We start from the raw sequence: 27,651 nt of genomic DNA on the forward strand, positions 1-27,651 counted from the left end.
AACCCAGCAATGGAATAGGACTTTTTAATGGAAGAAAAGTGAATAATTGTGGAAGTTGACTGGAAATTAAGATGTTTTCCTTTTTGGTTTCTGTACCAGAGAAAAAAATTATAGGATTTTAGTTTGTCACATCTATTTTGTCACTGTAGAAGAATCAGATATTTACCCTTAATATGAACACTTTAATAGAATCATAGGTATTTTTGAAACATTTTGTTACTCAGAAATGTTTAAAATGTTTTTAGTGGTGGCATTTGTTGCTCCAAAAGTCAGACTTCTTCATCAGTACTTCATTTTAGTCACCATATTTCTAAAGAATGTCATCAATAAGAAGTCTTTTGCCTCAATCTGGAATGAATCAAGACTATCCATCCTTTGTGACAGGTCCTTTGGTTAACCCTGTTTAACCTTAGCCCTGCTAATATAGTAAGGTCCTTAACTACAAGGACTGCCTTATTTGATCTTGGTAACCTGAATGCTCTGCATATAGTAGATGCTGAGAGTTATTAAGTGAATATTTAAACAGGAAATTTCTAGAATCAGTGGTGGAATCTGTAACTCCTGGGAATATTGCATGGGACTTAGTATAGCTATCACCCCTCTTGGGTGGTTGAGAAATAGAGATTTACTCTAAGACCAACATTGTCACAGCTGCCTTCTGTTCCCTAGTACTTTCATTTTGAGAATGAGAAGCACAAATATGAGTTGCTCTAAACTTAAATATTTTTTCAAATATATAAACAACAGAAGATCACCAAGCTATTGACCTAAATGTCTGGGAATCTCAATCTACAAGGTAACTACAGAGGACACTGGCTCTGAAAACCCAAGTTCCTATTAAAAATACATATTCAGAATGACTAGCTTCATAGAATTTAGGGCTGGAATAGGACCAGAGAAACCAGCTAATTGGACCTTCTCATTTCAAATATGAGGAAATCTTAGACCCCAAGAAAAGTATTTTCCTCAGGACACACAGATAGTAACAGATGTGGAATCTGAACCAATGTTCTGACTACAAATCTGATAATTTTTCCACTCTGTATCAACAGCAATATTAACGCATGCTCCATATCACAAATATAACTTTTTGAAGTCATGTTTAGGGCAACTCATTTTACCTCACATCCATTAAATTTACAAAGGTAACAAGCTAGAATGGTGATTGTTGGAAAGGCTGTGGGAGGATAAATACACTGTTGGTGATGTTTCAAATTGGTCCAACTATTCTGGAGGAAAAATTGTAGCTTTATTACAAAAGTCCATAAGCTGCACATACCTCTGAACCAGTAAAGCCAACATCAAGCATTTTACCCTGTAATATTTGTAACAGCACTTTTTGTGGTAGCCAAGAACCAGAAGCAAAGAGGGTGCCATCAGTGATGCAGTAGGTTAAGGAATGACTATAAAAAGAGGTGTATAAATATAATGAGACAATACACCGTAAGAAATATTGTAACTATAAAAATTCAGAATTTGGCAAAATGTGCATGAACTGAGGTGGAGGAAAGCAGAACCAATAAAACTGGCCAAAGATTGCTGTAATTATTGTGAAGGAAAATAACAGTGAAAAGCTTCAGAACTCTGATCAATGACTTCCAGTGAAGTCCAATGACTTCAGAAAATAAGGCTGTTCTTGGAGGGAGATAGATTATGCCTTTTCCATGTATGAACCCTGCCCCAATGCCTGATACCATCTGAAATACTATCACTAGCTCCATGTTAAAGTAAGAAATTTGAGAATTCCTAGGGAAGCAAGAACCCTTCATCTCCCTTCTATGACTTGGTATCGGGTCTCCCTGTTTCTTATCTCTCACGGGTTTCCAAGCAGTTCCGAAGTTTCTGTAAAGTCTTCTTATAATTTGTATAGCTCAACCAGAACATTTTTGTTGTGGGATTCTCAGTCCTCTGCAACAAAATTTCAACTGAAGTAGTGGTTTTTTGTGGAAACAGAGATCTTCCCTGGATGCATATGCCCATTTCCCATTTTGAGCCCCCTCCCCACCTCTTTTTTAAACTCAGTCCCATTCTGAGACATATAGTCATGGAGTATCCAGAGTAAGTTAAGTTTCACGGTTTTCACTCCAAACCGGAAGCCATTGCTGCAATGTAGTTGTGTAATTAAGGAAGTCCTCCAGTAGAGGGCTGTGTAGTCATAGTTCTACAGGTGGAAGAGCATCTTTTTCTTTTTTCTTTGGTAATGGAAGGAACAACAAAAAAAGGTTAACAAGCATTTTTCTTTTAAGTTAGGATGGCTCAGAAAAAGACTGCACCTTTGAAGGATGAGGATAAGGCCACATGAAGTCAAGAGACTTTGCCAGGATAACTGGGTTCAATTTCAGCCCCAGAAACTAAACAGCCATGTGATCTTGTACACATCAATCACCTAACCTTCAGTTACCTTCAGTTTCTACCTCCATGCAAAATAGAAATATCACTTATACTATCCACTGGACACTACTACTATGGAGGGAAAGCACTTACAACCTAATTGTGCCACATATATCAGTTATTATTTAAGTCTAAGGCATCGTGAAGGGTATAGTGTGGATTGAATGGTTTTTCCACTAAATCCTTAATTACTCAGCAGCTTGCAAACAGTTGTTTTAATGAAAGCTTGTGTTGATGTGTGTTCTTTGAAGGTTTTAGGGTTTAAAGCCACTTTTTATACAACACCTTTGTGAAGTAGGTAGTGCAAATATTCCCATTTTACAGATAATTAAAGGTCGGAGAGTGAAATGATTTGCAAAGCATTCTACAGCTAAGTGTCATAGCTGTGTTTGAACCCTAGTTTCTGTGTACTATGACACATTGTTTCCCTACCCTGGGAATAACAAATTCATGGACCTAGAGGTTAAGAGGTCATATGAATCAGCTATAGAAACCTGTTGAATGATTGGACAGGCATGCATTAAAGGGGCCTAGTATGTGACAGGAACTACGGTAGGTTTATGAGGTTATAAAGGATACAACTTAGGGGAAGCAGGGGCCAGCAAAGGGAGCCGTGGCCTAGGCAGTCATTTTTCACATATTAATAATTCCTGACAGTGTAATATATTCCATTATATTTATATACCACAATTTGTGTAGAGCCATTGCTTAAGCAATGGTATCACTGATGTGAGTGGATTCACTGGGTAACAATTGTCATGGCTTTTCCAGTGGTAATGGTAATAATGATAATAGCTAACATTTATGTAGTGCTTACTGTGTGTCAGGCACTGTGCTAAATGCTTTTTACAATTATTATCTCATTTGATCCTCACAACAACCCTGAGAGGCAGATGTTATTATCATCCCCTTTTTCCAGATGAGGAAACTGAGGCAAACAGGTTAAGTGACTTACTCAAGGTCATACAACTAGTAATTATGTCTGAGGCTGAATTTAACCTCAGGTCTTCCTGATTCCAGGCTGGGTACTCTATCCACTGTGCCACCACTATATCCCTAAACTCTTGAGTGAACTGTCATGGTAGGTAGCCTTCGGGGAGATTAGACAAATAATAGAAGCAATAAGTACCCCTGGTATAACCTAGGATGGCACTTTTTATATTCTCTAACTAAAAACTTGTAACAGTTGCCTTTTGATGGAATTTTCTTCCTATTTACAAAATGTACATCGACTGTAGAGTATTATATATACAAACTGTATTATAACATTAAAAACTTATATTTGGCTTCATATTTAAAAAAAATTTTAATAACACATATACAATATAATCTGGCACTGGGGCTACAATGATTATAGGTGAGTAATTCTGATTTTCATGTATTATTTACGTCAATAAGAAACAACTAAAATTCTTGACCAATGTTGAAATCCAATGTGATTTCAGCTTCTTGCCAACACGTACAATATTGGTTTTGCGACTATGTACAAACATTGTGCATACATTCATTTTTGTATATTGTGCTTCCCTGTTTTTACAATGACAAAGTATGCCCATGGAAAGTTGGAGAGGTGGAAGTGGGAGGGAAATTCTGACGCAATAAGTGGAAAGTAGCCAGTAAAGCTTTGTTTAACCAAACATCTAGCAAATAAATCACATCCCAAAGATTTAAGCAAAGGAAGTGTCTAGTAATACTATTATATTTAAATATATATGTACAATATTATCAGTCTATACTATCTTTAACAAGATAGTAGCACTATATTTGAAATGATAATTTATCATTTTCAATACCATATATTAGACCTTTTAATTTTTCAAAGTTTAAATACTCATTTATGTTTTAATTTTGCCTCAGTGTTTACCTTCCAACTATGTCATTTTATGCTACACGTATAATTTGTTAACTTAGTGTTTCAAACATTAGTAGGTGGCCCCCAAAATTACTTAGACAAGGTTTAGATCATTTGTTTTCTTGAATAAGTTGTGTACAAATGAAATCATTTTAAAATGGGGGGGGGCACTCAGTTTAAAGGATTCCAGGGATGAATCATTATATAAAATAGATAATCACTTTCTGATTCATTTATTTTGGATTTTCATACATTTGGTTTTATTATGGTTGAGTACCCCATATGTGAAAGTAGAAGATGTTCTTTTTATAACAGCAGTGTTACAACAACCACTTTGCATAAGAAACTGGTTTTGTCCTAACACAATCTTGAATTATTAGTTTCTTTGACATTATTACAACATCATATACAAAAGTTTTTTAAGTTTCACTTTCTTTGTTCTTGAAACTGTTTATTTTATAAAAAATAAAATCTCTGGTTAGCAAAATTTTCCCTGGCCAGTTAAAGGCTTTGAGAATCACAGAATCTTTCTGCTCATTTTACGACTAAAAAGTGATACCAAGATCTGAATTAAATGTCCAGTTCTTTATCAGGGGAAACAATAATGTGGGACCTAGTCCATAAAGGTTAGATAATCATTACAAGATCCACAGTTAGGCTGTAGCAAGGCAGCCATAATTTCTGGTTTTATTTAAACTCTTTTCTCTGGAGCTTATGTTCCGTTTATAAAATGGATACTTTTTTTTCTATAGATACATAGTTCTAAAGGCCTAGGACTAGTACATACTCAGGCTTAAAAGTGGATGGCATATACACCTAATTGTAACTTCCACAATATAATACTAAGATCTGTTCTCTTCATGGTTAACAAGACCAGTGTTTTTTTTTTTTTTAATTTTGTTTTGTTTTTATTATCTGTAGTAACCTAAGCTACTTTACAGAAAAAAACATAGAGGTGAGATGATCTTGCCTCAGAATTGGCCAAGCCTGAAAAGGCTTGCTACACATTGAATGTCAGGGTAGGTGGACAGCCTAAGGTGGCCCATATTGAAGAGTTATCAAGGCACAACTGAACAGAGCTTATTTGCACGTTAGAATCTATGTTACACCCATCAGGACTGGTAAATACAGTAGCTTGCATGTATAAATTAAAAATGCCTTGGCTATTTAATGCTAGTTTCTTCTGAGAAGCAGCAAGATATATGGCAGGAGAAGTACCAGACTTGGAGCCATAAGCCATGGCTTTGAGTCATAGCTCAGATGCTTAGTAGCTAGTTGACATAGCTGTTTTAAGCCTTAACTCCATATGTACAATAGGAATCATACCCAAACTACCTACCTCATAGGAGAAGTTTTGAGGAAAGTGTTTTGCAAATTTTAAAGTGCTACATAAATATAAAACTTCTTTTATTAAGTGACACAATTTCTGCTGGAATTATTTGATCAGCTGCAATAAGAATGAATCTCTGGCATATCTATCTCAGTTCTATTAATATCCTATAGTTTATGAATAAGATCCTGAAATTATATGGATAACTGAGTTGTTTTGGTGGAACGCAAGATAAACAAGAATATAGGACCATTGATTATCTGTTATCAATTATCAGGCTCAGTTATCCATCACTGTCCAGCTGGCTCTTATGCTGGGGTTGTTTAAAAAAGGGCAGGGCACTTGGAGCAAGTCACAGATGGAGTCTTTTTCTCCAAAGCCACATCTAAGTTCCTGGATTAGTTGTTGCTTTGTACTTTACACTGAAAAGCATTTTAGAACTTAAAGTGACCCCAGAAGACATTTAGCCCAACACCTTGATTTTATGGCTGAGCTAACTCTGAACTGGAAAGGCTTCAGATGATCTAGGTGGTTTTTTGACTGACAAACAATTCATATATGCAAAACCAAAGATATTCTTAGCACCCATACTCTAGTCGCCATGGCATTCAGCATGGGGGTAGGGACACAGATAAGACAAAAAATACAACAGACATGGGGCTTTTAGAAAATCTTAGTTCAGAAAGGTAAGGGAAAAGGCTATAGGAAAGCAGAAGCTGCTTAGGAGAGCTGTCCAGTGGCCTAATTTCTTAACTGTGATAACTGGTCACCTAAAAGCAACAAAGTCTGAAGCTCAAAGAGGGGAGAGGGGTGATCAGGATGGAGGAAAGGAATTCTGATAGGAAAGATCATAGATCTAGAGTTAAAAGGGACCTCAGAGGGCATTTAAACCAACCCCTTTATTTGACAGCTTAGGAAATGGAGGCCCAGGGAGGTTTAATGATTTGAGCAAAATCACACAGGTAGTAAACATTATAGGAGGGATTTGAATCCCAAACTTCTCCAACTCCAGAGCCACTATTCATTCCACTGTACCCACAGTGTCCAGGGTAAACTTTATCTTCACAATTCCCTAGCTGTGCTACTCAAATGGCCTTTGCCTATAGGTTGCTATGTCTCACCTCATTTGCATGTTTGTTCAGATTGAAGAGATACAGAATGACGGTCTTGATGTTAAAAGCTCCCCTATCTTCCTTTTTGCAAAGAAGGCAAGCAGCAACTTCAGAGCACTTTGTTTTCCAGTAAACTTCTGTAAATAGGGCTGCATTTTGGTAACACTTGTGGGCTAGGAAATGCTTAGAATTTCTGGCACAATGTATTCTGTCAATATAAGGCTCTGGTCCAGCCAGTTTAAAGACTATCTTTTTTTTTCATATAAAAATCCCCCCAACTTTCAAAAAAGCAAGTCTCCCCACAAACACAAAAAAAATTTTCTATTCCCAAACTGGCCAGCAGCTTCTCTTAAAATAAAATTTGTAACGTTATTTCACTCATAAAATTATAAAAAAGAGTTTTTGACATTTGAAAACATCAGTCATTCAAAGGATTTCCAGCTACAACTGTGATAGAAGACTGCAGCAATTCAGCTGTTTAGCTCTGCAGTCTCATCAATTTCATTAGGATTTTTGGCCATTTTCTCATATTTCCTCTTGAAAAAGCCAAGCTGCAAAAAAAACCAAACAAACAGTATTCAAATATTGACAGTATATCTTTGGAATAGGTATACGTTTACCAACCCCCAACCTGCAATCAATTCAATTTGACAAACCTTTATTAAATGTCTAATTTATGTAAGATACATTCATCATTCCTCATCCCTGGGGATACTAAGACAAAAACAAAACTTGCTGCCTTCAGGGAACTTAAATTCTATTGAGGGAATTGGACCCTCACCTCTTCTGTTTAGGGAGAGAACAGTAATAGCGGAGGGGTATCAAGGAAAGCTTTATAGAGGAAATAGCATTTGAGGTGAGTTTGGAAGAAAAAGAGGATTCTGAGAGGGGAAGATGAGCAGAGAATGAATGAAAATGCATTTTTTTTTAGGCAATTGGGGTTAAGTGACTTGCCCCGGGTCACACAGCTAGAATGTGTCAAGTGTTTGGTTTGAGGCCAGATTTGAACTCAGGTCCTCCTGACTTCAGGGCCAGTGCTCTATCCACTGTGCCACCTAGCTGCCCCCCGAAAATGCATTTATTAAGCAAGCATTTAGTATATGCTAAGCACATGATAAACCCTGAGAATACAAGTAAAAAAGTAAGACCATTCCTGTAGAAACAACACATCCAAAGAATGCTGGCCAGGTAAGGGAGTTGTGATCTGGGGTCTCCCTTTCCAATAGTAATATTGACTGGATTACTGTTCCCAGAGCAAGAAGAAGAAGGTTGGGGTTGGGTATGTGTACACTGGCATGACAGATGACCAGATAAGACAACTGGATGGGACGTAAAGCATGGTCAGGTCTGGGCCTGTCATGAATAATGGGCTAGGTGCATTTGTCACTCACTCCTTAATCAAGACATCTCAACCCCAGGGTGGAAGTTCCAAAGCTGAGTGGATTAATTTCCCACTGAGTTGGGGGTATAGTTTCTGGGAGTCCAGTCTGTGGGTAATATTCTAGGTGGGAAGAAATGGTCACAATATCAGGTCAGATAGAAAAGAAGGAAGTGTATTCCAGCAATGAGGAATGGAGGCTGGAGGTGGATTATCAGGTTTGGTGAAGGCTGAGTTGTTGTTTGGCTAGAATGTAGACTTTGTGAAATGGACTGGTATGGAGTAGGTGGCAGCCAGATTGTTGAGGGCTTTAACTGCCAGGCAAAGCAATTTATATACTATAGTATCATAGAATCACTTAGAGTTAAAGGATCATCTACATCCAGTCTCCTCATTTTACAGATGAAGAAACGAAGGCTGAGTAACTTGCCCAAAGTCACACACATAGTGAGTGATAAAGCCCAGATTTAGAACCCAGGTTCTCTGACCTCAAATTCTTTCCCTTGAATAACTTTATCCTATAGCTACTATAGGTTTTTTTTTTTAAGCATGGAGGTGTCATGGTCAGAGCTGTCTGTTAGGAATATAATTTTGGCTATGCAAAGGTTATATTGGAGAGGAGAAAGACTAGGAATAGAGAAATCAATTCAGAGGCTCTAGTACATGGTGTCCCAAAAGTCTTAATGCAGTTTTCAGCTTTCATCACTGAAAGCTACACTAAGACTTTTGAGATATCCTGTGTTTGTCTGGTAAGAGGTGATGAAGGCCTGAATTAAATGTGTGCATGGAGAGAAAGGGGCAGACAAGTGAACTGTTAGGGAGTCAGAATTAATAAGATTTGGCATCTGATTGGATAATTGGGATGAGGGATAGGGCAAAGTCAAGGACTGACTCAAAGGGGGAAAACCTGGGCTACTGGAAGGATTGTAAATTTCTGAACAGAAAATGGAATGTTTAGGATAAGGGCTTGAAAAAGTAACCCAGAATTCAACATACAAACAAAAGAATCTTAACTGTTTACGCAACTTTCGTGCAATATAATACACATTATGACCTAAATGCCAAAACTAATACATTTACAAATTGGCTAGCCTATATGCAAATTAGCATATAAATACCTATAGTATATAGAAAAGTAAATTAGAGTTTAGCTGAACATCAACATTGATTTTGAAAACACCCTTATTTAGCTGAAAGACAACTGACTTATTAAAACAAACATTGTTCCAAACTCCATGAAAAACTTTATGTTGGTTGAAAAATTTTAATCACTAAATTCAGATATTATTAATTATTTTTAAATCAATGTTTTGGGCTTAATGAGTTTTCTTTTTATTAACTAAGTTCTATTTGAATTCTAACTCTGACCTTGGTTAGGAATAAGCTACTTTTTTTGCAATTAAGTTCATTTCTTCATATACACATTTATATGTAGAATTACAGAGTTGGAGGGGGCTTTAGAAATCATCTATTTTAGCACTGTCCTTTTACAAAGGAAAGAAAATGAGGTCTGGAGAAGGGAAGTGAATTGTCTAAGACATACTTGGCCTTGTACCTAAAGTCAATTTCAGTAGGATTCTGTATCCCAATGGCCAGTTATTTATTAGATGATGGAGCAAAACATAAAGAGTAATGTAAGACCCTTGAGAACTATGAGGGATGGATAAAAGGATCAACACTAAATTAGTTTTAAAAAGACATGAAAAACTGTGGAAAAAAGGTTCTAGACCTTTGTATGAGAAGCATATGAGCAAGGCAGTATAGCAAAGAAAGCTATACTTGAGTCATACTACATGAGTTCAAATTCCAGCTCTGCTGCTTGCTACTCACTACCTTCATGAGCTTGACCAAGTCACTTAACCTCAATGAGGGAGTCTCAGTTTGCTAATCTATATAATCAGGAGATTGGACGAGATGATCTTTAATTTCAATTCCAGCTCTACAGCGGTGATCTTTTTTCTTTCAGGAGAGATCAGATGACTTTTTATTTATTTATTTTTTGAACTTTAAAGATTAGGTTTAGGTGGAAAAAGTAAAGCAAATCAGAAAACCTTGGCAGGGGTGGGGGTGGGGAATACCACCAAATCCCACAGTCCAAAGGATGGTGATTTTAGAACATAATACATCTCTCAGGTGGTTGTAAATCTTCAGATTACAAATCATTTTCATAGAAGATTATCTTTGTATGAATTTTGCATGTCTCTAGGTGCTAGCTGCTAATCAATCTTTGTACCTGATCTAACAGAGGGAGCAAGAAGGGAAGTAGAGAGAACAGCTTCTTTGAAACAACTATTTGAAAAGAGAATGGAAATGAAGAGAACAAATCTTACATTACCAACACCTGTGACAAATGGGTTGTAACTTCTTAAGTGTTGATATACCTTCTAAATGTTCACTTCCTAGCTAATGGCCAATCCATGCCAATTACTTGTATTTGGTAATATCTGTGTAGATACCTTGCTGGCCTTAGACACTTAGTAGCTGTGTGACCCCGGGCAAGTCACTTAACCCTGTTCGCCTCAGTTTCCTCATCTGTAAAATGGGCTGGAGAAGGAAATGACAAACCACTCCAGTATCTTTACCAAGAAAACCCCAAATGGGGTCACAAAGAGTTAGACATAACTAAAATGAATGAGCAACAAAAAAATAGATACCCTATACAGCAATTTTTATCTTCATAAGTGTTTTTTTTTTAATTTTGTAAGACAGATGTTAGGTTTTATATTCTGCCACTCTCCCCCACCACACACATGCACACACACATATAGCTAGCCATTCACTGTTTACCTTCCACAAAACAGTAGTTAGGGCTAACAGCAAGAGAAGTCCAGCGATTATACTTCCAATAATAACTCCTATTGGTATTTCAGCTTTTTCATCAGGCTTCATTATTGTAACTGGAATCTGAAAATACATATTAAAATTAGAATCATATAATGTCAGACATTCTTTGTATGGCATAATGGAGATAACCCAGCCTGATGCTCTCATGATGAAGCTGAGGCCAGGAGAGATTAATAAAAGATTTGTTCCAACAGGTAATGTAGTAGGTTATCTCCTTCAGAGTGCAATTTGAAAGAATATCCCTTTGCAAATCCCATAACGTGACATTTTGGTGACTCACTTAACTGCAGATGGCTCTGGGTTCCCAAAGGGCATTGAGTCAAGAGTACAAGCTTTGGCAGGTTTGCCATCAAGCTGGAAAGACTTTAAGCATAAATTCAATAACAGACTACATATTTGCCTCTCATCAAAATGCCTGTCTGGCTTATTTCAGAATATTTGTAATTAGAAGATGAACTCTTTTGGCTAAAGCAACTGTGAAAAATTAATTATTTCTCTCATATTTAGTAACTAACTATTGAATCAGGACCAAGATTTTTCTCCTTTTCTACTTCCTCATCCAGAAACCAACCAATGTAGGAAATCTCTCTTAAAGATTTACCCAGGGCAAGATCTAAAGAGGCAGTAAAAGAAATTTTGAGTTTGGGCCAATGAGTGTATGCCTGCTCATTGTGTTTGTTCAGACAGGTGTGATTCTCCCTATCTTTCAAGAATATAGCCTACCTCCCATTGTGTTAACTAATCAGGGTTGATTGGTACTCCTCAGGAACACCTACTCTTCAAAGGGCATATAAACTGTGAGCCCACCACTATTTGGGGTCTTTGGTCAAATGACATCCTTTTATTAAGATGCTGATATTATTAGTAAAATGATTAAATTATCCAGAAACTATGTCTCTCTGAACTTTTTAATTGTCACACAGCTCATTAACTATCTTTTATACAGATGAGCTGCAATCTGCATAGGTGAAAGGAATATCTACATTGATGAAATTATAGATATTTGGTGTATAAATTTGTTTAAAGTACTACTAAGGACACAAGTTTTTTTTTTTTTAAACTTCGGTTCCTCTAATATCTATATGGATGGAAGAAACATAACAAATAATAGAAATGCCACTGCTCAAAAGTGTCAAATAAATTGGTTATTTGTATGATAGAACAGACATTTTTGAAATACATGTCTGTCACTGTGGAAAGAGCATTAAGAAACCCATATTAGTTAAAAATATATTACATATGCACACATACACACACTACTTGATTGCAAGGCTCTTGAGGGGAGAAACCATTCCTTATTTATCATTGTGTCTTACCCCAAATCTTAAAACAGTATGCTGCAAATGTTAGGGACTTCATGTTTGCTGAATGCACAAATAAATGAATGGGGGTATGGGGTGAGAGGAGCAAAGCAAATGAACAAAAGCTCTTCTGTTTAGGGGAGAATTTAATAAAATTCTGAATTTCCAAAAAATTAATTACTCTCAGCTTCCTGCTTTGACACCACTTACTTTTTAGGACTTTGAACATTTGCATGGATTTAATAGCTCATTACTTACACTGGCCTCTTCCTCTAGTGAACTTGACCCAATGTAAGGTGTTGGCATTTTGTTAAAGCAATCTTTGTGAGATCTGTCATGGAATGACTACTCTAATAGTTTTAACAGGTAAAGTTTTGTACTCTGTCCTTTAATTCTCCTTTAAAAAAATTATGAAATCAATTCCAACCCTTTCTTCTACAAAAGACAGTCAAAAGAATGATAAAAGACAGGGGCATTATCCTATTCATATATGGAGTTAAAACTGAGTAACACTGTGAACAGAAAACAGCTTTTTGTGGTTTTGTATGTAGGCTGGATTTCTTGTTAAGAGGTCTTATAGTTGTTTAATTTCTTCAGAAAACAAAAAATTGAGCCTTTAATACAAATGCCTGAAAAGTTGGTAAATAAAAATAATTTCTGTTTCCATCTCTGCAAAAATGAGGTTGGACTAGATGGCCAATAAGTTTCCTTCCATTCTAAGTCTTTGATTCTATGATTTCTCTCCTTTCCTCAAAACATTCTTAGAATGACATCTGGACAAGGTCTGGGAGGTCAAGAGAAGGAATGGGATCCAGGGCCCTGGTAGAAAGAGCATAAACAGCAAGTAGAAGGACTATGTTTCTAGCAGGCAGGAGGGAAAGAGAAAATGTAAGATGACACCGAGAAATTGTGAATGGAGAGGATTATTTTATTTAGCAAATTTTTAAATATTTGTCTTAAAAAGACTCATGCATCTTCAATCTCTTTTCCATTGACTCCTTCCCATTTGCCTACCAACATCTTCAGATTACTCCATTCCTAAGAAAAGCCCACTCTTGCCCCTCTTACTTTATCCAACTATCATTTCATCTCTTCATCCCCTTCCACTGTCAAACTTCTTGAAAAAGTTTCCTGTACCTCATTGCTACACTTCCTCATGACTCACTCTTTCCTCAACTCCTTCCAAACTGCTTTCCATTTCTAGCTCTCTCCTGAAACTGTATCTCAAAATTCTGCCTAATTACCAATTCCAATGGCCTTTTCCCCCATTCTCATCCTCTATGACCTCTGCAATATTTCACACTCCAGACTACTTTGAATGCTTCTTCCCTTGATTTCTTTAACACTGTAATCTCATGCTTCTTCTATTTCTTTTCTTTCTCCTTCACTAGCTTTTGCGCATTTAAAATAAGTGTTCCTCAAAGTTCAATTCAACATTTATTAATCACTCACCATGTTTAAGACAATGTTCAAGGCACAGGGGATACAGAGCCAAAAATTTAAACAGTTACTGCTCTGAAGAACTTTATATTCTACTGGAGGGGATGAGAGCAAATACATAATACACATATAGATCAATAAATGCAAGGTCATTTGAGGAAGAAGAACACATGAGTCTTACATATAGAGCAAGAAGGGATCTTAGAAGGCCACCAAACTTCCTCAGTTTAGAAGTGAGGACCCATAATCTCAAAGAGGTTCACTGAATTGCCTAAGCTCACACAGCTAGGTTAAGCAGCAAAGCCAGGTTTTGAATAAGCTTGGGGAATGGGGAATGCTCCAAGGAGAAAGCGATGCCTGAGAAGAGCCTGGAGGAAAGATAAAACTGCTAGGACTTGAGGAAGGAGAACATTCCACTTAAGGGGTGTAAGTTTGTGCAACTGCATGGGAGCTATAGACAAAAAGTCACTGAAACACCAGCTCCAATAGCTTCTCCTACAGTGAATACAGGATATGTTACTATCTCTTTGGAGAGGCTTCAGATACAGTTTACCTTTCATTCCATAAGGAGTTTGTGGAGAGATGGTAGTTTAAATGCTATTCTGGAAAGAAATAAGAGTAATGGTTTGAAAGAAACTATGGGAAGACAGAGAACAAGGCAAAAGGGAACTTATTTTTGAAACACATATTTTAATCCTTCATTTTATTGATGAGAGAATTCTTGAAAAGAAATTTTAATTGATGTCCTGAGTGAACTGAATGGTGATGAGATCTGAGAAGTCAATACTTAAAGTGACAAAGTGGTTAAAGTGGAGATGATTCTTGGTGTGATCATTTTCAGAGCTAAAACATTGTAAAAATTATATGTCTGAATTATCATTTGTTATATTATCAATAAATTGTATATCCAGTAACTTTGGTGTTTAAATCTGGGGAATTAGGGGTTTTGATATATTGAAAGAGACCATAGCATAGTATATCTACAGCTGAAGGGGTCTTCAGAGGCATCTAGTTCAACCTTCATATTTTACAGATGAGGAAACTGAAGTCCAAAGAATTTTAGTGACATGTCCCATAGTCATATATTTATGGGGATAGAATTTTCTTCAGTTTATAAATAAACTGCTATGGGGGTTCAGAGCATATTGAGAATGGCTGCATTTTTAGTCATTAGTAAATATATATCCAAAAATACTCCTGGATTGCAGGGGCAGGAAACCTGAGGCCTGGAAACCACATGTGGCCTTCGAGGTCCTTGGGTGAAGCCTTTTGACTGAGTCCAAGTTTTACAGAACAAATCCTTTTATTAAGGGGATTTGTTCTGCAAAGTCTGGATCCCTGCCTTGGAGTTTATGGTGAGAATATATATGGTAATGAGTTAAGTAACAGGCTGAAGTGTGACTACCCCATGCAGTCTACAAGTAGGTTTAGTTGACCCTGAAACCCTGCTACATTAAGTTGGGGAACAATAAGAAGTCTAGTTAGTTTATAAAGGACCATAATACTATAAAATGAGATCGCTGAGGTAGGTAGATGTGGCCCTTGAGACTTGCATAGATTTGATCGTGTCATTCCTCTGTTTAAAAATATTCAATAAATTGTAATTACTCTTTTTGATAAGTGTCTGTCCAAATCCTTTGATTACTTATCCACTGGGGAATGACTCTCAGTTTTCTCTATTGATGTTAACTTCTTATTTTTCTTGGATATTATACTCTTATCAGAGATATTTCATGCAAAGATTTTTTTAACAATTGTTTGCCTTCTTTTCATAGCTACATAAAAGCTTTTAAATGATCTATTTTTTTTTTATTACTTCCATTCCTTGTTTGGTTAAGAATTTGTCACTAGCCACAGCCACTGAAGGAATAGGTCTCATTCTTTTACAATTTTTTGTTTATGATGTGATCTTTTATATTCAGGTCACGTATCCACTTTGAGCCTATTGTGGTATATGACATAATACGCTGTTCTAACCCTAATTTCTTCTAAATAGCCTTCTTGTTTACCCAGTAGTTTTGTCAACTAAGGACTTCTTCCTCAAGTAATTTATGTTTTCAGGCTTACCAAACACTGGATGGATTTCAGTTTTTAAAAATGAATTTGTTACTTTGTTCCACTGATCTACTTCTGTTTCTTAACTAATACCAAATAGTTCAAGAATTTGAAAGATTGCTACAAATCACTAGCAATAAGAAAAATGCAAATCAAAATAGCCCTGAGGTTTCATCTTATACCTAGCAGATTGGCAAAGATGATACAAGTTGTAGAAAGAGGGGCTGCAGAAAGACAGATACACTAATATACAGGGTGTCCCAAAAGTCTTAGTGCAGTTTTAGGCTATTACTAGCTTAAATGGAACTGAGACTTTTGGGACACCCTGTATTATCAATGGAGCTGTGAATCAATCCAACCCTTTTGGAAAGCAGTTTGGAAGTATGATAAATAATGTGACTAAAATTTATTTCCTTTGACCTAGAGATCTCAGTGTAAGGCATATTCCATAAGGAGATCAAAAACAGGAATAATGTTTCCACACATGCCAATTTATTCACAACACCATTATTTTTGGGGAGCAAGGAACTGGAAACAAAAAAGGTGCCCATTGTTTTGAAAGTGGTAAGCAAACTGTGCTATGAGAATGTAATGGAATATTATTACTGTGCTGTAAGAAATAATGAATATAAAAAAATATACAGAGAAGTGCAAGAAGACATAGAGATTTATACAGAATGAAATAAACAGAATTAGGTAAATAATACACACAATGACTACAACAAAGTAAATGGAGATAACTAAGTCCACAACAAAAAAATCAGGTCTCAAAGCTACACAATCATAACAACTAAGCCTGTCCCCGAAAAATGAGAAAACACATTCTTCTTGGCAGAGACTGTGGATGTGTAATACTGACTAGACAGTGAGACTTTGTCTGTGTATTGGTTAGTTTGGCTGAACTGCTTTTTCTCCTCTTTCCTAATATTGTTCTTCATTACACTGATGACTTTCTGGCTAGGAGAAGGGTCAGGGATCTATCTGGAACTGAAGCGGAAAAGATACATATTTCTAAATACACATTCAATATCTTCTTGTTATCTACTGAGCAAAGTTTAAACTCTTTGCCTGACTGTTGTGAGTACCTTTGACATGAATGAGTCCAGCATGGATTCATAATGAGCACATGCACTCATGTCCTTACTAAGTATGCAAGCAGCAAGACTGTGTAGATACGATAACCAGATGCTTTCAACCAAATGCTATAACGTTTTAGTGTGACATTTCATGTATAAGCTATTTACTAAACACTTGAGAGTCACTCTGAAATATGGTTTATATATCATCAACACAAATAACCTTGGATGCTGATTACATCAACAAAAAGCTGATTGTTCTCCTTAAAAGAAGACACTGAGCCCCCACTGCTACCCCTTATCACCACAGAATACCATTGCAATGCTACAGTGGAGAATACGCCTAAGGCCAAGCAAAGGAAAGCCCATGATGGTCATGACCTAAGACTTTATAAGAAACCATACTATAAGCCTCCATCTTCCTGGGATTTGGGGCAGACCAAGTGCAGCCTCACCAGATAGCAGACTGGTCAGGGTCTGGCTCTATCTGTCCACATCTATCTCCTCGTTCTCTTCACCCTCAAACAACTGCCTCACCATTGTTCTTTTGATTATAGTCGAGATGTTAAGATTATTTTGCTTAGTATGAATGTGATGCCATCCTGGATATTACCTGATGTACCTCTCACAGAACTTAGGTGACCTCCGTTGTACAGTATGGAAATTAGAGTAGGAACTGTGACCCTCTTAAATACACTGAGTAAAGTAAGAATAAAAACAATTTGACTGAATCATTGAATATCCTGCTTATCCTTGAATGGGATATGTACTTAATTTTGATTTCTCTTTTTTCACATAATGCCTTGGTAGGAAGTTAATGAAAGAACCCCAGGTAACCGCAACAGATGCAAGTATTCAAAGCCCTCTATGATTTGTTATGTCGCTCCCCTACAATTTTTCTAGTCTTATATCATATAGACATTCTATCCTCCCTTTAAGCTAGAATATTCACCATTCTGCTTATATTTCAGATTTCCTGCCCTCATGTCTTTGCTCAAGCTGTTCCCTCTGCCTGGAATGCATCCCACCCCTCTCCTCTAACCCCCACATGCTTTGAATTTCTCCATATCCATATTTATTTTTAAATTTATATTTTAATTCTAAATTTAGCATATATCAAATAAAGTGAGCATTTCCATATAGAAAGTAGGAGAGAAAAAGATTATAAATGAAACCATGAATCTCTATTATGCATAGATTACTTTTATTTTTAAGAATAATAAATTCAGTATTTAAGTTTCAAAGTTTTCTTTCTTGTCTGTGGTTCTTTCTGACCTTCCTTTGGTGGGATTTTAAACAAAGCATTAATGACTTTTTCTTTTTCTTTGATTACCTACCCTATCCCCTAACATCCTACTCCCTCCCATTGCCAGTTCCAAATTAAACACAAAAGGAAAGAAAAAAAAAAACATGGTTCAAATATTACATGGAGTCAGGAAGAGCTGAGTTCAAATCAGCCTTGGACACTTACTAGCTGTGTGACCCTGCGTAAGTCACTCACTCCTGTTTGCCTCAGTTACCTCATCTGTAAAACGAACTGGAGAAGGAAATGGCAAACTACTCCATATTTCTTTTTCAATGTCTCTTCTCCAATTTATTAAAGAAGGAACCAAGATCATTGTGATGCCAAGGATAGGAGTTGTACAGCAAGGAGGGCTGATGCTTAATAACTAGGAAGTTGAAGAGAAGGAAAGAAGGAGGAAGGCAGCAGTGATGCCAGCGTGAAGCCAGGAAGGGCAGTCACCACACAGGGGCAACTTTCGGAGAGGGGCCATTAGGCCTACTGACTGCCAGGAAGGAGGGAGGCAGCAGCAGCCAGCTCTGGCATGATCTGCAAAGTGTAGGTTCCAGGATCCAGCTGCAACAATGGAGGGAGAATGAAGAAAAAGTTCCTGGGCCGAGGAAAGAGTGGGGAGGGACCGAGTTGGAGGAGGCTGTTTGGGGGACTGCTATTGAGGGGGAGACACTATCCAGGGAAGTTCTTTGGGGGAATGCTGTTTGGGAGGAAATGGGGAATGGCCTCACTGGTCCCAGCAGCCACAAATGGAGCAGTCCAGTGGAGAGAGATTTGAGACAGGGGACATGACAACAGGACAGTTCTGGTCCCCCTGGGGGGAGTCTTGATGACCTCTCCTCCATGGTGGTCAGGTCATTCCCTGGTCCAAGCCCAGTGAGAAGATTTCTTTGCCATGACCTCTTCACATCAGTGCTGGCTCACAGTCAAGGAATCCCCTGTTTGATTCTCAAATTGTTTATCTGTGATAAAGTGCTGGGCCTGGAGTCAAGAAAACTCATTTTCCTGAGTCCAAACTGACGTCAGATATTTACTGACTGTGTGACCCAGGGCAAGTCACATAACTCTGTTTGCCTCAGTTTCCTCATCTGTAAATTAAGCTAGAGAAGGAATCGGCAAACCACTCAAGTATCTTTGCCAAGAAAACCCCAAATGGGGTCATGAAGAGTCAGACACAACTGAAATTACTCAACAGTAACAACTATATATTCTTTTAAAAATGAGTCCTTAAAGTTTTTAGTGTCATGGACCCCCTTTGGTAATCTGGTAAAACTCAACAGATTCCTTCTCAGAATCATATTTTTAAATGTGTAAAATAAAATGCATAGGATTATAAAGGAAACAATTCTACTGAAATATAGTTATTAAAATATTAAAGTCCCTGCTTTAAAGTTGAATACAAATGCTTCTTCCTCCATGAAGCTTTCTCTGATGACTGAAACTGGGAATGACTTTCTTCCCTAAGATATAGTTAGTAATCTGTTTGCATTTCTCTTATAGTTTTATTAGGTGTTACTTGTTGTTTATATTTGCATAATGTCCCTGTACTCTCCACAAGGAATAACACATAACTATGTGTTACCAAAAATTTGCATTTGTCCCAGCACAGTTTTCAATACACAGTCCTTATACATGTCCTTAATATATATTTGTTTATATAGTATACTTCTCATTGCCAATCATGTCAGTCCTACTCTATTTCTCCAAGGTATGCTCCTTATTGTGGTTCCAGACCACCTTTACGGACTCATCTCCACTGTATAATTACGCCAAAGTAACCTGCAGGCCATCCTCCAAGCATTTTAATTATTTTTTATACACAAAGCCTGGCTCCATGCTTTTGCTTATTCTGTGTCCATCCTATTCCCATTTCTATCAGTTCAAAACCTATCTACCCTTCAATGTCTAGCCCAAATGATACTCCTTCTAGAAGCATCTTCTGAAGCTTTAGACCTTCCTACATCCCCACCAACCAAAAGTACTCTCCTCCCTCTCTGTTCTCATGGTACTTTGCTTGTGTGTCTCCTACAGAACTTAAATATTCTGCCTTCTGTTTTATTTTATTTTCTCAAGCACATGTCTTCCTCTCATACCTAACCATAAGTTCCTTAAGAGGAAGATTGTCTTTTTCATTGTTGTACACCTCATAATGTTCTGCCTAGAGCAAGTAAATTGCTCACAAAGTGTTGAATTCAAATTCCCCTACAATCAGTCTTTTAAAAATCTGTAACAAATCATTTTTTTCAGGCTAAGTCCATAAATACTTAATTGAATGCCACATCCACATTTTCTCTTGGCTACATTTCTGATTTTCCAAGTTTCAGACCCTGAAGGCAGGAGCTAGTACTTCTGTGAGGATGCTAAGCCAGAAGCAGATAGGGTCCCTCAATCTGAGTCTACACTAAGTACCATTTTTTCCTTCAGGCAAAGGTGGTGGTAACATTGCTACACATTCTATTTTAGGTCATTCCTAGTATCTCTGTATCTATGGATACCTTGGATTTTCCGCCAATTCTGAATAGACCCTGAGGCAGTTGACTGACATCATTTTGGCTAAGCTGACCTCTGGGTGACCATGTGCAGTATTATTTCCCAGACTCTGACAAAAAGCTCAAAAGGAAAATGCACAATGCATAGTGTTAGCAGATTTGCTTGGCAGAGAGTTTTTTTTTGTTTTGTTTTGTTTTTTTTTTAAATATGCTACATCTCATTCTATTTCGTTTCAGGATGTGGACATGATAAATTATGCCAAATTTTGACACAAGAGATGCCTTTATTTCCATTAACAACATATCTCTATAAAGAAGCTTTTTTTGAAAAGCATTGTTTTTCTTAAAGAAAAACCTTGTAAATGGACATTTCAAATCACACTGTCACTGTCTTCCTTAAAACAAATGCTATCTATAATAAATTATTCTAAAATGTCTCAGTTACTAAGGGTGCTTAAAATACTTCTTTGGATAATAGGAAAATATTTTATAGCATACTGGTTATTTAATGACAAGATTTAAACTAAGTGTGACCTAAGATCTTGTATCTTTTGTGTGGCCATACAGTGATTTCCTTTCTTTTTCTTTTTTTTTTAGGCAATTGGGGTTAAGTGACTTGCCCAGGGTCACACAGCTAGTAAGTGTCAAGTGTTTGGTCTGAGGTCGGATTTGAACTCAGGTCCTCCTGACTTCAGGGCCGGTGCTCTATCCACTGCGCCACCTAGCTGCCCCCCACCATACAGTGAAAAGAAAGATCAGAAATATGATTAGGGATGGAAATGATAGAAAATAGTCTGAGGGTTGTAGATGGTCTGAGTATCTGCTTCCATTACCCTCTGCTCTTTTCCCTGTTGCTAACAAAATATATTTTTCCATATGTTTGACCAACATGTGGGAAAACAAGATCTACCATAGTGTGCATGATATGCTGTATTTCATCACTTAATCAGTAATGATACTGACAATAACCAAAACAATAATAAATAATAATGCATTATGACTGGCTGTGCTTCACAACTATAAAGTTCCTTTAAAGTAATCTAACTTTGCCCATAGCAAGAATCCATATTTCCCTTTGAATACTGGAAAGGAACCAGCCTAGAAGTCATTAAAATAACATCTGTTTTAGTCGAATAGTTAATGTACTCACCATAACAGTGTTTTCTTCAATTATATGTAATTGTGGGTCAAATGGATCCACTTCTGCAGTTGCTACCAGCTGAATTGTCTGGAAAGATGACTGTAATATAAATACAAATTATAATAAATTACAATAATACCTTACATTTATTGTTTATACATTATAAGTTCTTTCAGATGCATGATCTAATTTGTCCTTCAAAACAATAATGTATTTTTATCCCCATTTCATAGCTACAGCTACTAATGTCCAGGTGAGGGGTCTTAATCAGAATCACACATCAGTTATTATCATCAAAAGAGCTTGGCAGAAGTTAGTATCAACACTTTATTTTTCCTTTGGGAAATTATAGAAGCAAAAACTCATCACAAAATTTCCCAATATTTTTAGGATTCAAGATTGTTCAGAAAATTGAAAAAATGAAAAAAGAAATTTTTCATATGACAGAAAGTAGTTTTCCATCAAAGCTTCACTTTAACATGCATCATTTTTAATTTGCATCATGATGCATTAATTTGCATCATGATACAAAGGTGACCCTGGGTTCCTGAGGCGATGTCCCAAGATGCACAAGCTCTCGCAGTCCCTAAACGGGGCTGGCAAGGCTTACTGTCAAAGGACAACCCAACTGAGTTTGCAGAGGTCAAGATGAGGGAATCAGGAGACCCACCTTCTACTGCCAGGTCTGCTACTTACTAGCTATGTGACTTTGAACAATTCATTTGATTTTTCTGGGCCTTAGTTCTCCTTCTTTATAAATAAAGGGTGATCATTATGATTCCATTTGAGTTCTAATGTTCTGTTGATGCTGAGGATTAGATACTGAGGAGTGATTTTGCATTTTAGCCACATTAACTCATGAAATAATCTACTTATATGAAATAAGGCTATGCTCATGTTAGTGGAAGGATCTGAAAACTATGAAATCAAGGGTGTTTGAAATTTTGAAAAAAGAAAGAAAACAAAAATTAAAAAGAAAATAACATAAAATAACTAAAAAGAAAATAACTTTCATTTGTTTTTGAATTGTGTATACGGTCTCCCAGAATCTTGGAATTGGAAAGGAACTCAAAGGCAAAATAATGTGAACCACACCTGTTCTACCTCGGACAGGTGGTGGTGTAGCATCTCCTTACACTGCTCATACTCCTTTGGGACTTCTCTCATTCTTTCATTTTTTTTTTTTTTTGGCAATTGGGGCTAAGTGACTTGCCCAGGGTCACACAGCTAGTAAGTGTCAAGTGTTTGGTCTGAGGCTGGGTTTGAACTCAGGTCCTCCTAACTTCAGGGCCGGTGCTCTATCCACTGCCCCACCTAGCTGCCCCTAAGGGACTTCTCTCATTCTTGGGAAGCATTCTGTTCCTAAATCTTCTTGCATTAGGATCTATAGCTCACCTTGTTTATTAGCTGTACTCTGTTCATTTGTGTATAAAAATGTGAGGTCCTAGGCTTTATTGTTGGTTCCATTCTTGGATTTCATTTCCTGTGAATTTCTGAGCATCCCTACTGGTATTCTTCCACACTGTAGCTCTTCTTTTTGCTATCTGCTTGCTAGAGTTTTATGGGCAATTTGCTCACTTCTTCATTTTCAGTTTAAAACCCTTTGATTTAAAACTTTCTTGGTTTAAAACCCAGTAGAATACAAGCTTCTTGAGGGCAAACTACATTTTTATTTGGTCTTTGTATCTTCATTGCCTAGAATAGTTCCTCATATGTTGTAGGTGCTCAATAAATGGTTATTGAATGGTATTGGATTAGAATATATTTGAAAGACTCTAAGTAAACATATCTGTATATGTTAGATATGCTTAATCCCTGGTCAGGATCCCATCTTTCCTACTTTGGGGCTATGGTTCAGAAAACTTTTAGCTTGTCACAAAGCTGCCTCTCTTTTTCTTAAGCCTTTCATTGTCAGCAGCAATGAAAACATCATTTATAACCCCAAAGTCTTTACATTTTTGCACAAGATTTCACAATCTTTCCTAGATTACTCCTGCCTGTGTCATTTATGACCAAGGGAATCGACAGAAATTCAAGGCATCATGTTTGAAAATTTCATAGCAAGTTACCTGTGATGGCCTAGGACTAGGTACATCACTGGAGGACAACAGAGCTTTCTTGTTAATTTCAGGTTTAAAAACAAATCAAAGGGAAATCAGGCAGATCAATAATAAACACGATGATCTCACATGTCATTCCTCAGTATTGTTATATCATTTCTAATAATCTCAGTTTTCCAAAGCAGAACACTTAGGTCATGAACCTTTTGATTCTAACATGGTTTGAGGTGGTGGTAGTGGGGTATTCAGGGAAGTAGAGAAAGGGTACAATTTTATTTTTTTGTAAGGCATTCTGGAAAGCTCCTCTTCTAAAATAAATTTTAGAAAGGAAGAGGGGAGACTTTTGAAGGGGGAAAAATCATTTGCAAATGAAACACCATTTGCATGTACTGGAACATTTTACTTTTCCCTTTAGTACTTTAAAGAACCCAGCCATGAAAGAGAATAAATTGCTCATTTTGGGGAGGTGCATTTGCTCTCTTTGGCAATTAGGACTCACTTTTTTTCTGGTTACTAGGGCACCATCTGATATACCAAATGAGGTAATCTGCTAAACAGTCTCTAGTAGCCAGAAACAGTGAATATATTTCCAAAAAGTGAGCAATTTATTTCCTTCTCACTGGCTGCATCAAGCCTGTTTTCTAATTAATCTTGGTAACACTAAAATACAAGATTGCATCATGCATTAACCCTCAGAACTATATTCTTATTCTTATGGTCATTTACTCAACTAGTATGAGAAGCATTAAATGGTGATAGGGAAGAGTTCTAAAAACATGTGATGATGTCATTTGCAAAAGTAGGCAAAGTCAGTGCTGTCTTTGCAGGCTTTAAAAAAAAAGGCATGTGAAGACTTCATTCATTCATTTCTTTCTTCCTAACTTACATGAGAGACTAGCATCTTTATCTTTAAATCTGGGCTTTTTCTCTAGAACAGAACATCAAAACAGACAACATGTAGTGCTTCATCCATAAGCCATGCCTCTGATGGTGAATAGGCACTGAGCATTTACCAAAGAATTTCTTTCCAACTGGAAAGCAATAGTGTCACTGTGGACTGTAATTTGCTTCATAATAACCAAACTGTTATGAAAAGCTGTCTATACCATTAAATTCCATCAGAGAAAAGGTGATAAGAGAAGAGCAAAAGAGTCAACTACCTCTCACACTAGAAGTGGGATCTTTATTTGGTCCTGATTTACCAAGTGTTTTAAGGCCAGCCACTTCCCTGACAAAGTAGTTACAAACACTGGTAGCATGAGAATATTCACTTTAAATTTTCAGGAAAGAGAGAATAACCCTGCTGAATGGAATAATTAAATGGAAGGTATTTTGACAACAAAAAGGAAAACATTACTTAATAATGGAGGGCTAGTTTTCTAGGTCAGACATTCTCAAACTTGTCTCTATGAACTCCTGAACTGAATATCACATTTTTTATAATTGTTTTTCTATATATAAATGTCTCACACACACACACACACACACACACACGCACACACACATTCATATGTATGTGTGTGAAAGAACACTGTGCTAGGTACTGTGGGAGATACCAAGTCATATACACACACACACACACACACACACACACACACATATACATATATGTATATATGTGTGTATGTATCTGTATATATAGATACATATGTGTATTTTGTGTGTATATGCCTGTATCTATATATACACACATATAGATATGTACATTTTGTGTGTATATGTATGCATCTGCATACACACATACACACATATGTTGTGTGTATCTGTATCTGTATATACATGTATGCATGTATAACATGTATGTGCAGTGTGTGTGTGTGTGTGTGTGTGTGTGTGTGTGTGTGTGTGTAAGAAGCCTGTGCTAGGTACTGTGGGAGATAAGAAAAGTCAGATACATTCCCTGCCCTTATTAAGCTTTTAGTCTAAACAGAAGTGTCAAACATAGAATCTTTAGAGCCTGAGTGCAGCTCAAACCAGATTAAATTGTAATTGGAAAATATTTAACAAAATAAATAAAAATACAATAAAACATAGATAATGTTAATACGTGGTTTTCTAAGCCAAAATGCAGCCTGCAGGGATCCTGATGTATGGTTTAGTGGCATCCATTTCTACTGGAGTTTGATACCACTTGACTAGAAGATCAAGCAAATACTTAGTTTACTTGTAATGGGAAAAAAAAATAAAAGATTAAAAAAAATTTTAATTAAATAAAAAAAAAAGAAAAAGAAAATGAAAACAGCCCCAGCAACAGGATACAGGCTTGTTCATTGACTGATCAGCATAGTGTCGCTGCCTAGATCCAGGCTAACCAACTCTATAAGTAGAGAGCATGAACAATAACCTGTAATGATGTGATATGTGATACCTGCCTTTTAGTACACAGACACTGCTTTGGTTAAGGCAGTGTGTACAAAATGTCAAGATTAAATGCAAATGTTTTGGAAGAAAGTCTACATGAATTTTTATTAAACAATTATTAAATTATATTAACTCTTAAGTAATAGGTCCATTCACATCTATTCCCATAATCAGGTCTTGTTCAGTTATGTCCAACTCTTTATGACCACATGGACCATACTGTCAGTCCACGGGGTTTTCTTGGCAAAGATACTGGAGTGGTTTGACACTTCCTTCTCCAGTGGATTAAGGCAAACAGAAGTTAAATGACTTGCCCAGAGTCACATGGTAAGGGTCTGAAGCTGGATTTTAACTCTGGTCTTTCTTACTCCAGGTCCAGCGCTCTATCCACTGAGCCACCTACCTGCTTCCTAGACAAACAGAAGTTAAGTGACTTGCCCAGGGTTACACAGCTAGTAAGTGTCTGAAGCTGGATTTGAACTCAGATCCTGACTCTAGGACCAGTAGTCTATCCACTAAGCTAAATTTTGGTTTAGAATTTGTCCCACCCTGATAAATAGTCCCATTATCTCCTAGTTTAAAGGATTCAACTTACATTATGTGCTGAGTTCACATGTTATTTTGGTTTTAAAATAAGAATAAGACTTTAAGGGGGAAAAACTATGAAAAATCTACAATATCCACTGAGTTAGAATCAATGGAAGAAACGACTGAGGTTATCTAGTCCAACTTCTCAAGAAGCAGAATGTTGTAATGGAATAAGACCTGGATTCAAATCCTGCCTCAGACATTTACTAGCTGTGTGATCTTGGACCATTTAAACCTTTTTTTGTGCCTTAGGTCCCTCATCTGTAAAATGGGAAGATTGTACTCAATGGCCTCTAGGATCCTGAGATACTAGGAAAAGGACTTCCATGTATAACATCCTAAAGACCTCCAGGTTTGAGGAACTCCCTGCCTCCTGAAACAGCACATTCCACATTCATTGTTCATTTGTTTAACCATGTCTGACTCTTCATGATCCCATGGACTATAGCACGCCAAGCCCGTCCATCCTTCACTATCTATTACACATTTGGATAGTGCTAATTGTTAGGAAATTTTTCTTCTAATGAGCTGAAATATGCCTCCCTGCAACTTCCATTGCTCCTAATTATGCCTTCCAGGCAAAACAGAATCCATCTTCCATATACCAGCCTTTCAAAAACTTGAAAAAAAAATGCATTCGTTCCCCCCCGCCCCCCCTCCTCATACTCCTCATACATCTTCTTCAAACTAAATATTCTCAGTTTCTTTCAGAACATAGCATTCTCTGAATGCTTTCACTATCTTTAATGCATACCCTGCCATGGGCAAGAATGTCAATAGCCTTTCTTAAAAGTGGTGGCATAACCAGGGTCAAATATAGTGAGCCTATCACTTCTCTGATTCCAGATACTAGGTGACGTTTTATTGATATAACCTAAGATTACTACTAGAAACCTGAGAATTGCCTTCAATAATCACTGCAGTGTCCATACATGTGGC

At 36.9% G+C, this 27,651-nt stretch overlaps 1 protein-coding gene across 1 annotated transcript in view; it reads right to left on the minus strand.

Annotated features, from left to right (window-relative positions):
• Positions 1-5,120: 5,120 nt before the first annotated feature.
• The window catches only part of ITGA2 (integrin subunit alpha 2), a 148,489-nt gene continuing 125,958 nt past the window's right edge, over positions 5,121-27,651 (minus strand). The window contains exons 28-30 of the mRNA XM_027863389.1: positions 21,713-21,802; positions 10,851-10,967; positions 5,121-7,236 (exon numbers count right to left, since the gene is read on the minus strand). Coding sequence (XP_027719190.1) covers positions 7,156-7,236; positions 10,851-10,967; positions 21,713-21,802 — 288 coding nt within the window. The 3' untranslated portion in view covers positions 5,121-7,155. The remainder of the gene's footprint in view (positions 7,237-10,850; positions 10,968-21,712; positions 21,803-27,651) is intronic.

This window comes from Vombatus ursinus, unplaced genomic scaffold (genome assembly GCF_900497805.2).
Source record: "Vombatus ursinus unplaced genomic scaffold, bare-nosed wombat genome assembly UNPS02014772.1, whole genome shotgun sequence".
Classification (NCBI taxonomy): domain Eukaryota; kingdom Metazoa; phylum Chordata; class Mammalia; order Diprotodontia; family Vombatidae; genus Vombatus; species Vombatus ursinus.